The sequence below is a fragment of the Cryptotermes secundus genome, unplaced genomic scaffold (genome assembly GCF_002891405.2).
Source record: "Cryptotermes secundus unplaced genomic scaffold, Csec_1.0 scaffold4160, whole genome shotgun sequence".
NCBI lineage: Eukaryota > Metazoa > Arthropoda > Insecta > Blattodea > Kalotermitidae > Cryptotermes > Cryptotermes secundus.
Genome location: NW_019724693.1, coordinates 1 through 12,109, shown reverse-complemented (window position 1 = coordinate 12,109; position 12,109 = coordinate 1). Strand labels below are relative to the sequence as shown.

General features: G+C 37.6%; 1 protein-coding gene and 2 pseudogenes across 1 annotated transcript; 1 reads left to right on the top strand and 2 right to left on the bottom strand.

The window, feature by feature from the left end:
• Positions 1-2,096: 2,096 nt before the first annotated feature.
• Positions 2,097-3,212, bottom strand: LOC117282171 (annotated as a pseudogene).
• Positions 3,213-6,160: 2,948 nt separating this feature from the next.
• Positions 6,161-8,767, top strand: LOC111862631 (NADH-ubiquinone oxidoreductase chain 5-like). The gene is given in 3 exon segments (XM_033750734.1): positions 6,161-6,740; positions 6,743-6,973; positions 8,739-8,767. Coding segments are annotated over 3 exon segments (840 nt in total).
• Positions 8,768-10,501: 1,734 nt separating this feature from the next.
• On the bottom strand, positions 10,502-11,834 carry LOC117282170 (annotated as a pseudogene).
• Between the last annotated feature and the right edge of the window lie 275 nt (positions 11,835-12,109).

Genomic DNA, 12,109 nt, shown 5'->3' with positions numbered 1-12,109 from the left:
TAATTCGTGCTTTTTGTTTAGGGCTCATTTTTGTTTGTTTGGCTTAACAGTTGGCAAAGGTGTTGGGGGACAAGCTTCGGCACTATTTTTATAATATTTTTGTTTGGTCTATCTTGTGGGCTTTATGTTGGCCATCTATTTGAGTATTTTAAAATTCTGTTTTCTGTGTTTTTGATTTTCTTTTATTTAATGTTTTTATTGGGGTGTTTGTTTTAATTTTTTATTTATAGTGTTTTTGGTTGAATTAGTATATTTGGTTTTATTTGATTTGGTGTGATGTCATGCTTCTTAGAGGAATTAGGCAAAGGCTTAATGTCCGCCTGTTTAACAAAAACATCTCTTCTTGTTTGTTTATTTGAAGTATGACCTGCCCGCTGAGGTTGTTGAAGGGCCGCGGTATTTTGACCGTGCAAAGGTAGCATAATCATTAGCTCTTTAATTGTGAGCTGGTATGAATGGTTTGACGAGGCATTAGCTGTCTTTAATTTAAGGGTTATTGAATTTGTTTTTTAGGTAAGAATGCCTAGGTTTTTTTATGGGACGAGAAGACCCTATAGAGTTTTATATGATGCACTTCCTTTAGTTTGTTGTATTTGTGCGTGGTGTTGTTGTATTTTGTTGGGGCGATGAGAAGATAGATATAACTCTTCTTTTTGTGTTTTCACTTATTTGTGCTTTTTTGATCCTTTTTTATTGATTGTAAGATTAAATTACCTTAGGGATAACAGCATAATCCTTTTTGAGAGTTCTTATCGACAAAAGGGTTTGTGACCTCGATGTTGGATTAAGATGAATTTTTGGCGTAGAGGCTTTATTATTTTGATTAGGTCTGTTCGACCTTTAAAATCTTACATGATCTGAGTTCAAACCGGTGTGAGCCAGGTTGGTTTCTATCTATAATTTTCTTATATTTCTTAGTACGAGAGGACCAGATATTTGGAATAATTTTCTTGTCTTGAGGTTTATTAATTTGCTATTTTGGCAGATAAGTGCGGTGGATTTAGAATCTATTTATGTGTTTTTGTTGACGCAAGTAGTGAAATGGGTGTTTTTTTTCTAGCAGTTGTGTTTCTTTTGTTGATTATTTTTGTTCTTGTTGGGGTTGCTTTTTTGGTTCTTCTTGAGCGAAGGGTTTTGGGCTATGTTCACTTTCGTAAAGGCCCCAATAGGGTCGGTTTTGTAGGATTATTTCAGCCTTTTAGCGATGCTATTAGGCTTTTTACTAGGGAGCAATATTTTCCTTTGGTTTCTAATTATTTGTCTTACTATTTTTCTCCTGTTTTTAGTCTGTTTTTGTCTTTGTTGGTTTGGGCATTAATTCCTTATCTTAGAGGTTTTATTTCTTTTGGGCTGGGTTTGTTGTTTTTTTTTTTTTTTGTTGTACTAGTTTGGGTGTTTATACTGTTATGGTTGCTGGGTGATCTTCTAATTCTAATTATTCTTTGTTAGGGGGGCTTCGTTCTGTGGCACAAACAATTTCTTATGAGGTAAGTTTGGCTTTAATTTTACTTTCTTTTGTTTTTTTGGTTTGTGGTTATGACTTGGTCAGTTTTCGTTATTTTCAGTCTTATTTGTGGTTGATTTTTTTTACTTTCCCCCTCTCTTTGGTTTGGTTTATTTCTTGTTTGGCTGAAACTAATCGTACTCCTTTTGATTTTGCTGAAGGTGAGTCTGAATTGGTTTCTGGTTTTAATATTGAGTATGGAGCAGGCGGGTTTGCTTTGATTTTTCTTGCCGAGTATGCGAGTATTTTGTTTATGAGATTGTTGTTCTGTGTTATTTTCTTAGGGTGTGATTTAAACTCTCTTTTCTTTTATATTAGGCTTTCTTTTCTTTCTTACTTATTTATTTGGGTTCGGGGGACACTCCCTCGGTTTCGGTATGATAAGTTAATGTATTTGGCATGGAGGGGGTTTTTGCCCTTGTCTTTAAATTTTTTGTTGTTTTTTCTGGGGGTTAGGTTATTCCTTTCCCCCATTTTTAATGTGTATTATTTTAAGTATTATGGAAGTTATTAGGGGGTTTTAACCCCTTTATTTGTGCTTTCAAAACACATGCTTATCCCTGTAGCTTTATAACTATTTATTTAGTTGGTCTCAGTGTTTTGTTGTTAGTGGTGTGGCGATGTAGTATATGAAGTAAATTGTGGTTAGGATTTGTCCTGTTACGATGTAAGGGTCTTCTACTGGGCGGGCCCCAATTCATGTCAGTAGGACTACGGTGTTAGTTATGGTTCAGAATATTAGTTGATTCGTAGGGTAGAACTGGGTTCCTGTGAATTTTGATTTGTAGGTCGGCAGGGCAAATAGGATTGCGATAGATATTACTAGGGCGATAACTCCTCCTAGTTTGTTAGGAATTGACCGTAGGATTGCGTATGCAAATAGGAAGTATCATTCTGGTTGGATGTGTACTGGGGTTACCAAAGGGTTAGCCGGGATGAAGTTATCCGGATCTCTGAGGAGGTATGGTTCTTTTAGGGAAAGAGTTGATAGGGCTGTGAATAGGATGATGAATCCTACGATGTCCTTGGTTACGAAGTATGGATGAAATGGGATTTTGTCTGTATCTCTTTTTAAACCTAAGGGGTTGTTAGATCCTCTTTGGTGTAAGAATAATAAATGTACTATTGCTAGTGCTGCGATTGCGAATGGTATGAGGAAGTGGAGGGCGAAGAATCGTGTTAGTGTGGCATTGTCTACTGCAAACCCCCCTCACACCCATTGTACTAGGATTGTGCCGATGTAAGGGACTGCTGATAGGAGGTTTGTGATTACTGTTGCTCCTCAAAAGGATATTTGCCCTCATGGTAAAACATATCCTAGGAAAGCGGTTGCTATTGTTGTGAATAGGATTAGCACCCCGATTAACCAGGTGTGTATTAGCTTATATGACCCATAATAGATGTTTCGTCCAATATGTAAGTAAATGCAAATGAAGAATATTGATGCCCCATTGGCGTGCATAGTTCGTAGGATTCATCCATAATTTACGTCTCGGCAAATGTGTGCTACTCTGGAAAATGCAGCTTCTGTGTTGGGGCAGTAATGCATGGCGAGGAACAGCCCTGTAGCGATTTGTGCAATTAGGCACACTCCTAGTAGGGAGCCAAAGTTTCACCATGTTCTGATGTTAGTTGGGGTGGGGAGATCAATTAGTGCTCCATTGGCAATTTTGATTAGGGGGTGGGACGTTCGTATTGGTTTGTTCATTTTATATTGTTTGTCGTAATGGGCCCTTTGATACGTCGGTAATTTTTACTGCTACAATTAGTGTTATTAGTAGATATAGGCCTATTAGGATGGTTATACTTCCTCTTGGTTGGTTGTATAACTTTCTTGTTATTAGTACGATTTCATTTCTTGTTGTGTTGTATGTTGCTGAGTCTCTTCTGTCGAGAAGGGGCTTGTTTCTTATTGTTGTTGATGCTAGTATTGCTCTGGCTGATATAATTGTTATTTTTATCGATAGTGTAAATATTTCATTTGATGCCAGTCTTGCAACGTAGATGAATAGCACTAATATCCCCCCGATGAAAACCATGAATAGGATGTATTGGAATCAGAATCTTTGATGTATTAAACCTCTAATTAGGCATATCATTATTGTTTGTGTCAATAACAATAGCCCTATAGCCAAGGGGTGATTTATTTGTGTGAAAATTATTCCTGATAATGTTCTTGCTGTAATTAGTGTTTTGATTTCAAGGGGTAGTTTAGTTTTAAAATGTTAACTTTGGAGGTTATTGACGGGGGCAGAAGGCTTTCCCCTTGAAGTTTTGAAAGGTTCTGCTTATTTTTGGTTTACAAGACCAATATTTTCATTAAATTATTAAAACTTCTTTAGAATGTTAATACATCTTTATTTTTCTTTTCTTTTCTTTTGTGGGATTTGGGTTTTTTCTTCTAATCGTAAGCATTTGTTGGCTACTTTGTTCAGATTGGAATTTATTGTTTTGGTTCTTTTTGTTGTTGTTTATTTTTATCTTTGTTGTTATGATTATGAGCTTTACTTTGTTATACTCTTTTTGGTTTTTTCTGTGTGTGAGGGGTCGTTGGGTCTTTCTATTTTGGTGTCAATAATTCGTGGGTTTGGTAATGATTTTTTCAGTCTTATAGAGTCTTGCAATGTTAAGGTTTTTGTTTCCTCTTTTTTTTTAACCCCTTTATGTTTTTTGGTCGAGGGTTGGTGGTTGGTCCATGGTTTGTTCTTTGTAGTTTCTTTCTCTTTCTTTTTTGTTTTTCCTAGTTTTGTGGGTTGAGGTAGTGTTGGTTATATGTTTGGTTGTGATTATCTTTCTTGTGGGTTAATTTTGTTAAGATTTTGGATTTGTGTTTTGATGATTATGGCGAGAGAGCCTATTTTGCGTTCTGCTTATTATTCGGGTTTATTTTTATTTTTTGTTGTTTTGCTGGTTATTTTCTTTTTGTTTTGTACTTTTGGGAGAGTGGGTTTGTTTTCTTTTTATGTTTTCTTTGAAAGTAGTCTTATTCCTACTGTCTTTATTATTTTGGGTTGGGGATACCAACCTGAACGCCTTCAGGCGGGGATTTACTTGCTCTTTTATACTTTATTAGCTTCTCTTCCCATGTTGGTAGGGATTTTTTTTTGTTTTTAGTTCTTTACGCTCTGTTAGTTTCTTTATTTTGGGTGAGGCAAGGGTTTTTAGCATTTTTTTGTATTTCTGTATGATTTTTGCCTTTTTAGTTAGGATGCCTATGTTTTTGGTTCATTTATGATTACCTAGGGCCCATGTGGAAGCCCCCGTGTCTGGTTCGATGATTTTGGCCGGGGTTTTGCTTAAATTAGGGGGGTATGGTTTATTGCGTGTTTTCCTATTTTGGTGAGGTTTTTTGGCTTTGGGTTGATTTGGGTTTCTGTGAGATTGGTAGGGGGTTTTTTGGTTAGATTAATTTGTATACGTCAAACAGATCTTAAGTCACTGATTGCTTACTCTTCTGTTGCTCACATAGGCTTAGTTATTGGTGGTATTATGACTTTGAGATATTGGGGAGTTTGTGGTTCTTTTGCTTTAATAGTTGCGCATGGCCTGTGTTCTTCTGGGCTGTTTTGTCTAGCGAATATTTCCTATGAGCGGACGGGTAGTCGTAGTTTGTTGATTAGTCGTGGTTTGACGAGCTTTATGCCTAGAATGGCATTTTGATGGTTTATGTTGAGTGCTTGTAATATAGCTGCCCCCCCTTCTTTAAATCTTTTGGGGGAGATCAGACTACTTAATAGTTTAGTGTCTTGGTCTTGAGTTAGTGTACTGTTTCTGGTGGTCTTGTCTTTTTTCAGAGCTGCTTATACTTTATACCTTTTCTCTTATACGCAACATGGGGCCTATTATTCTGGTGTTTATTCTTGTTCTTTAGGTTATTCCCGTGAGTTTTTATTATTGTTTCTTCATTGGCTTCCGTTGAATCTTTTTGTTATGAGGGGGGATGTTGTTATGCTTTGGTTGTAATTGCTTGAGTAGTTTAATAAAAATGCTGATTTGTGGGGTCAGGGATGTGTTCTTACCTTAAGCCTATGTTCTATTTGTCTATTTGCTTTATTAGTTTTGCTCTCTTGTTTTTTGCTGGCGTATATTTGTTTGTTTGTGGTCTTTATTTTGTGCTGAATGATTTGGTTTATTTTGTTGAGTGGGAGATTATTACATTGAATTCTAGCAGAGTTGTTATAACTTTTTTGCTTGATTGGATATCTTTAATTTTTATGGGGTTTGTTTTTTTTTATTTCTTCTTTGGTTATTTTGTACAGAGATGACTATATGTACGGTGATTTAAATATTAATCGTTTCATTTTGTTGGTTTTGATGTTTGTTCTTTCTATGATGTTTTTGATTATTAGACCTAATATAATTAGAATTTTGTTGGGTTGAGATGGTCTTGGGCTGGTTTCTTACTGTTTAGTAATTTATTATCAGAATGTGAGGTCTTATAATGCTGGTATATTGACTGTTCTTTCTAACCGTATTGGGGATGTTGCTTTGTTGATGGTTATTGCTTGGATGGTTAATTTTGGTAGTTGGAATTATATTTATTATTTGGATTTTTTGAGGGGCTCTTTTGAGATGGTGTTGATTTCTTTATTGGTTGTTTTGGCTGCCATAACTAAGAGTGCTCAGCTTCCTTTTTCTTCTTGATTACCAGCTGCCATGGCAGCCCCTACCCCTGTTTCTGCTCTAGTTCACTCTTCTACTTTAGTCACTGCTGGGGTTTATCTTTTAATTCGTTTTAGACCTGCTTTTGGTGATTGGTTGTGTATTTTTCTTCTTGTTGTTTCCGGTTTGACTATGTTTATAGCAGGACTGGGGGCTAATTTTGAATATGATTTGAGGAAGATTATCGCTTTGTCCACTTTAAGACAGCTGGGTTTAATAATTAGTGCTGTTTCTGTTGGGCTTGTTAGTGTGGCTTTTTTTCATCTGCTGACTCATGCTTTGTTTAAAGCTTTGCTTTTTATGTGTGCGGGTGTAATTATTCATACAATAAAGGATTCCCAGGACATTCGTTTTATGGGTAATTTGTCGGTTCAAATACCTTTTACTTCGGTTTGCTTAGGCGTATCTAGCTTTGCTTTGTGTGGCATGCCTTTTCTTGCAGGGTTTTACTCTAAGGATCTTATTTTGGAAGCGGCTTCTTTTAGATATATTAATTTGGTGGGGTTTTTGTTGTTTTTTGTTTCTACAGGTTTAACCGTTTGTTATTCTTTTCGTTTGTTTTATTACGTTTTTGTGGTGATTTTAATTTGTCTTCTTTCTATAATGTTAGTGATGCTAGTTTTATGATATTGTGCGGCATGGTTGGTTTGATGTTGATTGCTGTTTTTGGTGGGAGATTGTTGAGATGGGCTGTTTTTCATGTGCCTGATATGATTTGCCTTCCTTTTTATTTGAAGTTTTTAGCTATCTTTGTTAGTTTATTAGGGGGTTGAATTGGTTATGAGTTATCTAGGTTTAATTTGGGGGGTTCGTTAATTTCTTTTTTTTTATTATAGGTGTACAGTGTTTTCTGGTTCAATATGATTTATGCCTTATTTTTCTACTTATGGGGCGTCTTTTCGTCCTTTACTATTAGGGTATTCTTTAAGGGTTTCTGATTTTGGATGAGCGGAGCGGTTGGGGGGCCAAGGTATGTATTGGTTTGTGATATTCTTAGGCAGGGTTAATCAGTGGTGACAATATAACAATTTGAAGTTGTTTTTAATGTTTTTTGTTATGTGGGTTATTGTTTTGATATTTGTTATTTACTTGAATATCTTATATTTAGAGTATAACATTGAAGATGTTATTGAGGTTTTGTTCCTTCAAGTGGTATTTATGAAAGCCCCTTTATTTCTACAGTGAAAATGTAGTGTTTTTGTTAAACTACATAAATAGAAATGTAAACGGAGTTTAACCGCTAGAATGATAAGTTAGCAGCTTTCATTTGACCCTCACATTTCCTTAATCGGAACTTCTTGATTCAATTTTATCATTAACAGTGATATACCTCTTTTTGGTTTCGATTAATTAAAGTAAGGGTAATTTTTACCAATTTAGTCAGGTCGAAACTGATCGTGATAGTTCACTTCTTGCTTTTGGTGAGGTAGACCCTATAGTACTTTTTGGATGCAACCCAAATGTTATGTTTAACTACAACCCCCTTTTAGTGGGCCCAATCTAGCGCCCCTTGATTTCATTCGTGGTATAAACCAACGATTAGGATTAGTAAGAAAATAGATCTGATTGTTATTCAGGATTTTATGTTCGATGATAATATTACTACAGTCATTGGGAGTAGTAGTGCAATTTCTACGTCGAAGATTAAGAAGATTACGGCAATGAGAAAAAATCGCAGCGAGAAAGGTAGTCGTGCAGATCTTTTTGGGTCGAATCCGCACTCGAATGGTGATCTTTTTTCTCGGTCTTCGATATTTTTTTTGGACAGCGCAGAGGTTATAATTATAACGGCTGCTGTTATCGTTAGGGCTAGGGCCGCTGTAGTTGTGATTATTATGATTGCTTATCTTGTTGATACAAACGTCTTGATTGGAAGTCAAGTATACTTATTATATTAGATAAGTTTATTTTATCTTCCTCATCAGTAAATTGAGATGTATAGGAATAATCACACTACGTCTACAAAGTGTCAATATCATGCGGCTGCTTCAAATCCGAAGTGGTGGTTTGATGAGAAGTGCAGGTTTATTTGGCGTAGTAGGCAAGTTAGAAGGAACGTGGTTCCAATGATTACGTGTAGGCCGTGGAACCCTATGGCTACGAAGAAGGTAGATCCGTAGCTTGAGTCTGCAATTGTGAAGGAGGCTTCTACATATTCGTATGCTTGGAGGATTGTAAAATAAATTCCAAGGATTACTGTGAAGAATAATCCTTGCATTCTTTGCGTGTGGTTGTTTTCTAGAAGCCCATGGTGAGCTCATGTGACTGTTACCCCTGATGCAAGGAGAATTGCTGTGTTTAGTAAAGGGATTTGTAGTGGGTTGAAAGGTAGGATTCCAGTTGGGGGCCAGGTGGACCCCAGTTCAATAGTGGGCGACAGTCTTCTGTGGAAGAATGCTCAGAAGAATGAAATGAAGAAGAATACTTCTGAGATGATAAATAGGATTATACCCCATCGTAGACCCTTGGTTACTTTCTTGGTGTGTAGTCCTTGGTATGTTCCTTCTCGCACAATATCTCGTCATCATTGAATTATAGTTAAGATTATGATTAATCCTCCTATTGCTAATAGTTCTTGGCTGTATTGATGAAATCATTTGATTATGCCAGACATTGTTACTATAGCCCCGATGGCCCCCGTCAGCGGCCAAGGTCTTTGTTCCACTAAGTGGAATGGGTGGTTTCTGTGTCTTGTCATTAGTTTACTTCTCTAGAGTATAGGGTTCTTAGGACTGCAAATACATATGATTGGATTACTGCTACGGCTGATTCTAGGATTAATAGTAGGATTTGTGCGATAATTAATACCCCCAGGAGAGACTGTGCAATTGTTGGCCCATTGTTTCCCAGCAGGGTTAGTAAAAGGTGCCCTGCAATTATGTTTGCTGTAAGCCGGACTGCTAATGTTCCTGGTCGGATAATGTTTCTGATTGTTTCGATGCTAACTATAAAGGGTATTAGAGGCGAAGGGGTTCCTTGTGGCACTAGATGTTCAAACATGTGGTTTGTATTGTTGATTCAACCAAATACTATAAATCTCAGTCATAAAGGCAGGGCTAATGTTAGTGTTATAGTTAGGTGGCTTGTTCTGGTGAAGACGTATGGGAATAGCCCTAGGAAGTTGTTGAACAAGATTAATGAGAACAAGGAAATAAATAAGAAGGTTCTTCCTTTATTGGTTTTTTTTTCTCCTAGAAGGGTTTTTAATTCGTTGTGTAGTTTTGTTAATAGTGTATTTCATAGTAGCGGGTATCGGGAGGGGATTAATCACATTCTTATTGGGATGAGGGTTAGTCCGAGGAAGGTTCTGAGTCAGTTTAAGGATAGGTTGAGGCTTCTTGTTGATGGGTCAAGTACTGAGAACAAGTTTCTTATCATTTTCAGGTTAATATTTTCTTTGAAAGGGTTTCTTTTTCTCTTTTCGTTTTGGTTTTTGGGCTTACTGTGTAGTAGTTTAATGTTGCGAATAGGATTAAAGTGGCTGAGAATATAATGAATAATCTTAGTCATCTTATCGGTATTATTTGTGGCATTAAAAGGGTGTTCTTGGAGCTATTTTGGTTTGACATACCAATGTTATTTGTTAACTAACTCTTTTCATCAGAAGTAATTGCTAATTTACTATTATCTGGTTTAAGAGACCACTACTTGCTTTCAGTCATCTGATGACTCTCTTACGCTAGATACTCAGTTAATGAATGTGTTAGTGTTAACTCTCTCAATTACAATTGGTATGAAGCTGTGATTTGCCCCACAAATTTCTGAACACTGCCCGTAAAATAAACCAGGTCGGTTGATGAGGAATCTGCATTGATTAAGTCGCCCCGGGGTGGCGTCTGTTTTAACCCCTAGTCTTGGGACTGTTCACGAGTGAAGTACGTCGGCTGCTGTAACAATAATTCGGATGAACGAGTTTATTGGGAGTACGGTGTGGTTGTCTGTGTCTAGTAGGCGAAATGTTCTTTTGTCTTCTCTGTCTTGTGGTGTTATGTATGAGTCGAATTCTACTTTAATGAAGTCTGAATACTCATATTTTCAATATCATTGGTGCCCAATTACTTTAAGGGTTAATGCTGGTTCGTGAATTTCATCTATAAGATAGAGTAGGCGTAAGGACGGCATTGCGATAAAAATTAAAATAATTGCTGGGATGATTGTCCATGCTACTTCGATTATTTGACCTTCTAGTACGAATCGATTAATGTTTTTATTAAGGGCTAAAGTGGTTATTATGTAGGCCACTACTGTTAGGATTATTAAAATAATTATTAGCGTGTGATCATGGAATGAAATTAGTTGTTCTATAATAGGGGACGCTCTGTCCTGCAGGTTTATGTTTGCCCATGTTGTCATTTCTAAAAAAAGCTTACAAGCTTTATATGTGGAGCTTAAATCCACCGCACTTATCTGCCAAAATAGATTAACTAATGTTGGTTATTTCAGTATAACAATAGTCGGCAGCTCTGAATATCTGTGTTCTGCTGGTGGTAGATTTTGTAGTCATTCAATTGAGTTTCTTGTTTGTGTTGGGAATAGAATTTGTCGGTTTGTTCTCATTCTTTCTCAGACAATGAAGATGAATATAAGGACTCTTACGAACGAGGTAGTTGCTCCTACAGAGGAAACGATGTTTCATGTTGTGTAGGCGTCTGGGTAGTCTGAATACCGTCGAGGTATTCCCGCTAACCCTAAGAAGTGTTGTGGGAAGAATGTTATATTTACCCCTACAAATATTACTATGAATTGTGCTTTTAGTCATTTAGGGTTTAAGGTTAACCCTGTGAATAAAGGGTATCATTGAATAAAGCCAGCTATGATTGCAAATACCGCTCCTATTGATAACACGTAGTGGAAGTGGGCTACAACGTAGTAAGTGTCGTGGAGGATGATATCAATTGATGAGTTTGCTAGCACTACCCCTGTTAAACCTCCTATGGTGAAAAGGAATACGAAACCCAACGACCACAAGCAGGTTGCTCTGTATGATAATTGTGATCCGTATACTGTTGCCAGCCAGCTAAAAATTTTAATTCCGGTTGGCACTGCGATGATTATAGTTGCTGATGTGAAGTAGGCCCGTGTGTCAACATCTATTCCTACTGTAAATATGTGGTGCGCTCATACTACAAACCCTAGGAGACCAATTGCTAATATAGCGAAAATTATTCCCAGATTTCCGAAGGCTTCTTTTTTACCTCTCTCATGGCAGATGATGTGTGAAATTATCCCGAATCCTGGTAAAATTAAGATGTATACCTCTGGGTGTCCGAAGAACCAAAATAAGTGTTGGTATAGGACCGGGTCTCCCCCTCCTGCGGGGTCAAAGAAAGATGTGTTAATGTTTCGATCTGTTAATAACATGGTGATTGCTCCTGCAAGGACCGGTAGTGATAGTAATAGAAGAAGGGCTGTAATTGCTACAGCCCACACAAATAAAGGAATACGGTCTGGTCTTATGTTCGTGGGTTTTATGTTGATTGTTGTTGAGATAAAGTTTACTGCCCCTAGGATAGAAGAAACACCCGCTAAGTATAAGTCTGCCGCATAATCGATGGTGGGTTGTTCTTTGTCCGGGGGTACTCCAAACAGCAGGTCGCAGGGTAGCCGTAGTTCTCGTCCGAACACTAGACCAGCAGGCGTCAGGCCCGTAGTGTCGTGAGTGGATGCCCTGTAAGCTAGGAGAAAGAGGGGTAACCTCTCATCCCAGTCCCTTTGGTGCGATGAGACGACCTTCCGCAAGTGCTCCTCGATGGTCTTGACGTAGCGTTCCACCATGCCATCCGACTGTGGGTGCAAGGGTGTGGTGCGCGTCTTGCTCACTCCCAGGCGTTGCAAAACTTCTTTCAGTAGATGAGATTCGAAATTACGGCCTTGGTCACTGTGTAACTCTCGAGGTACGCCGAAGCGGCAGAAGAAGTTGGCAAACAGAACTTCCGCTATTGT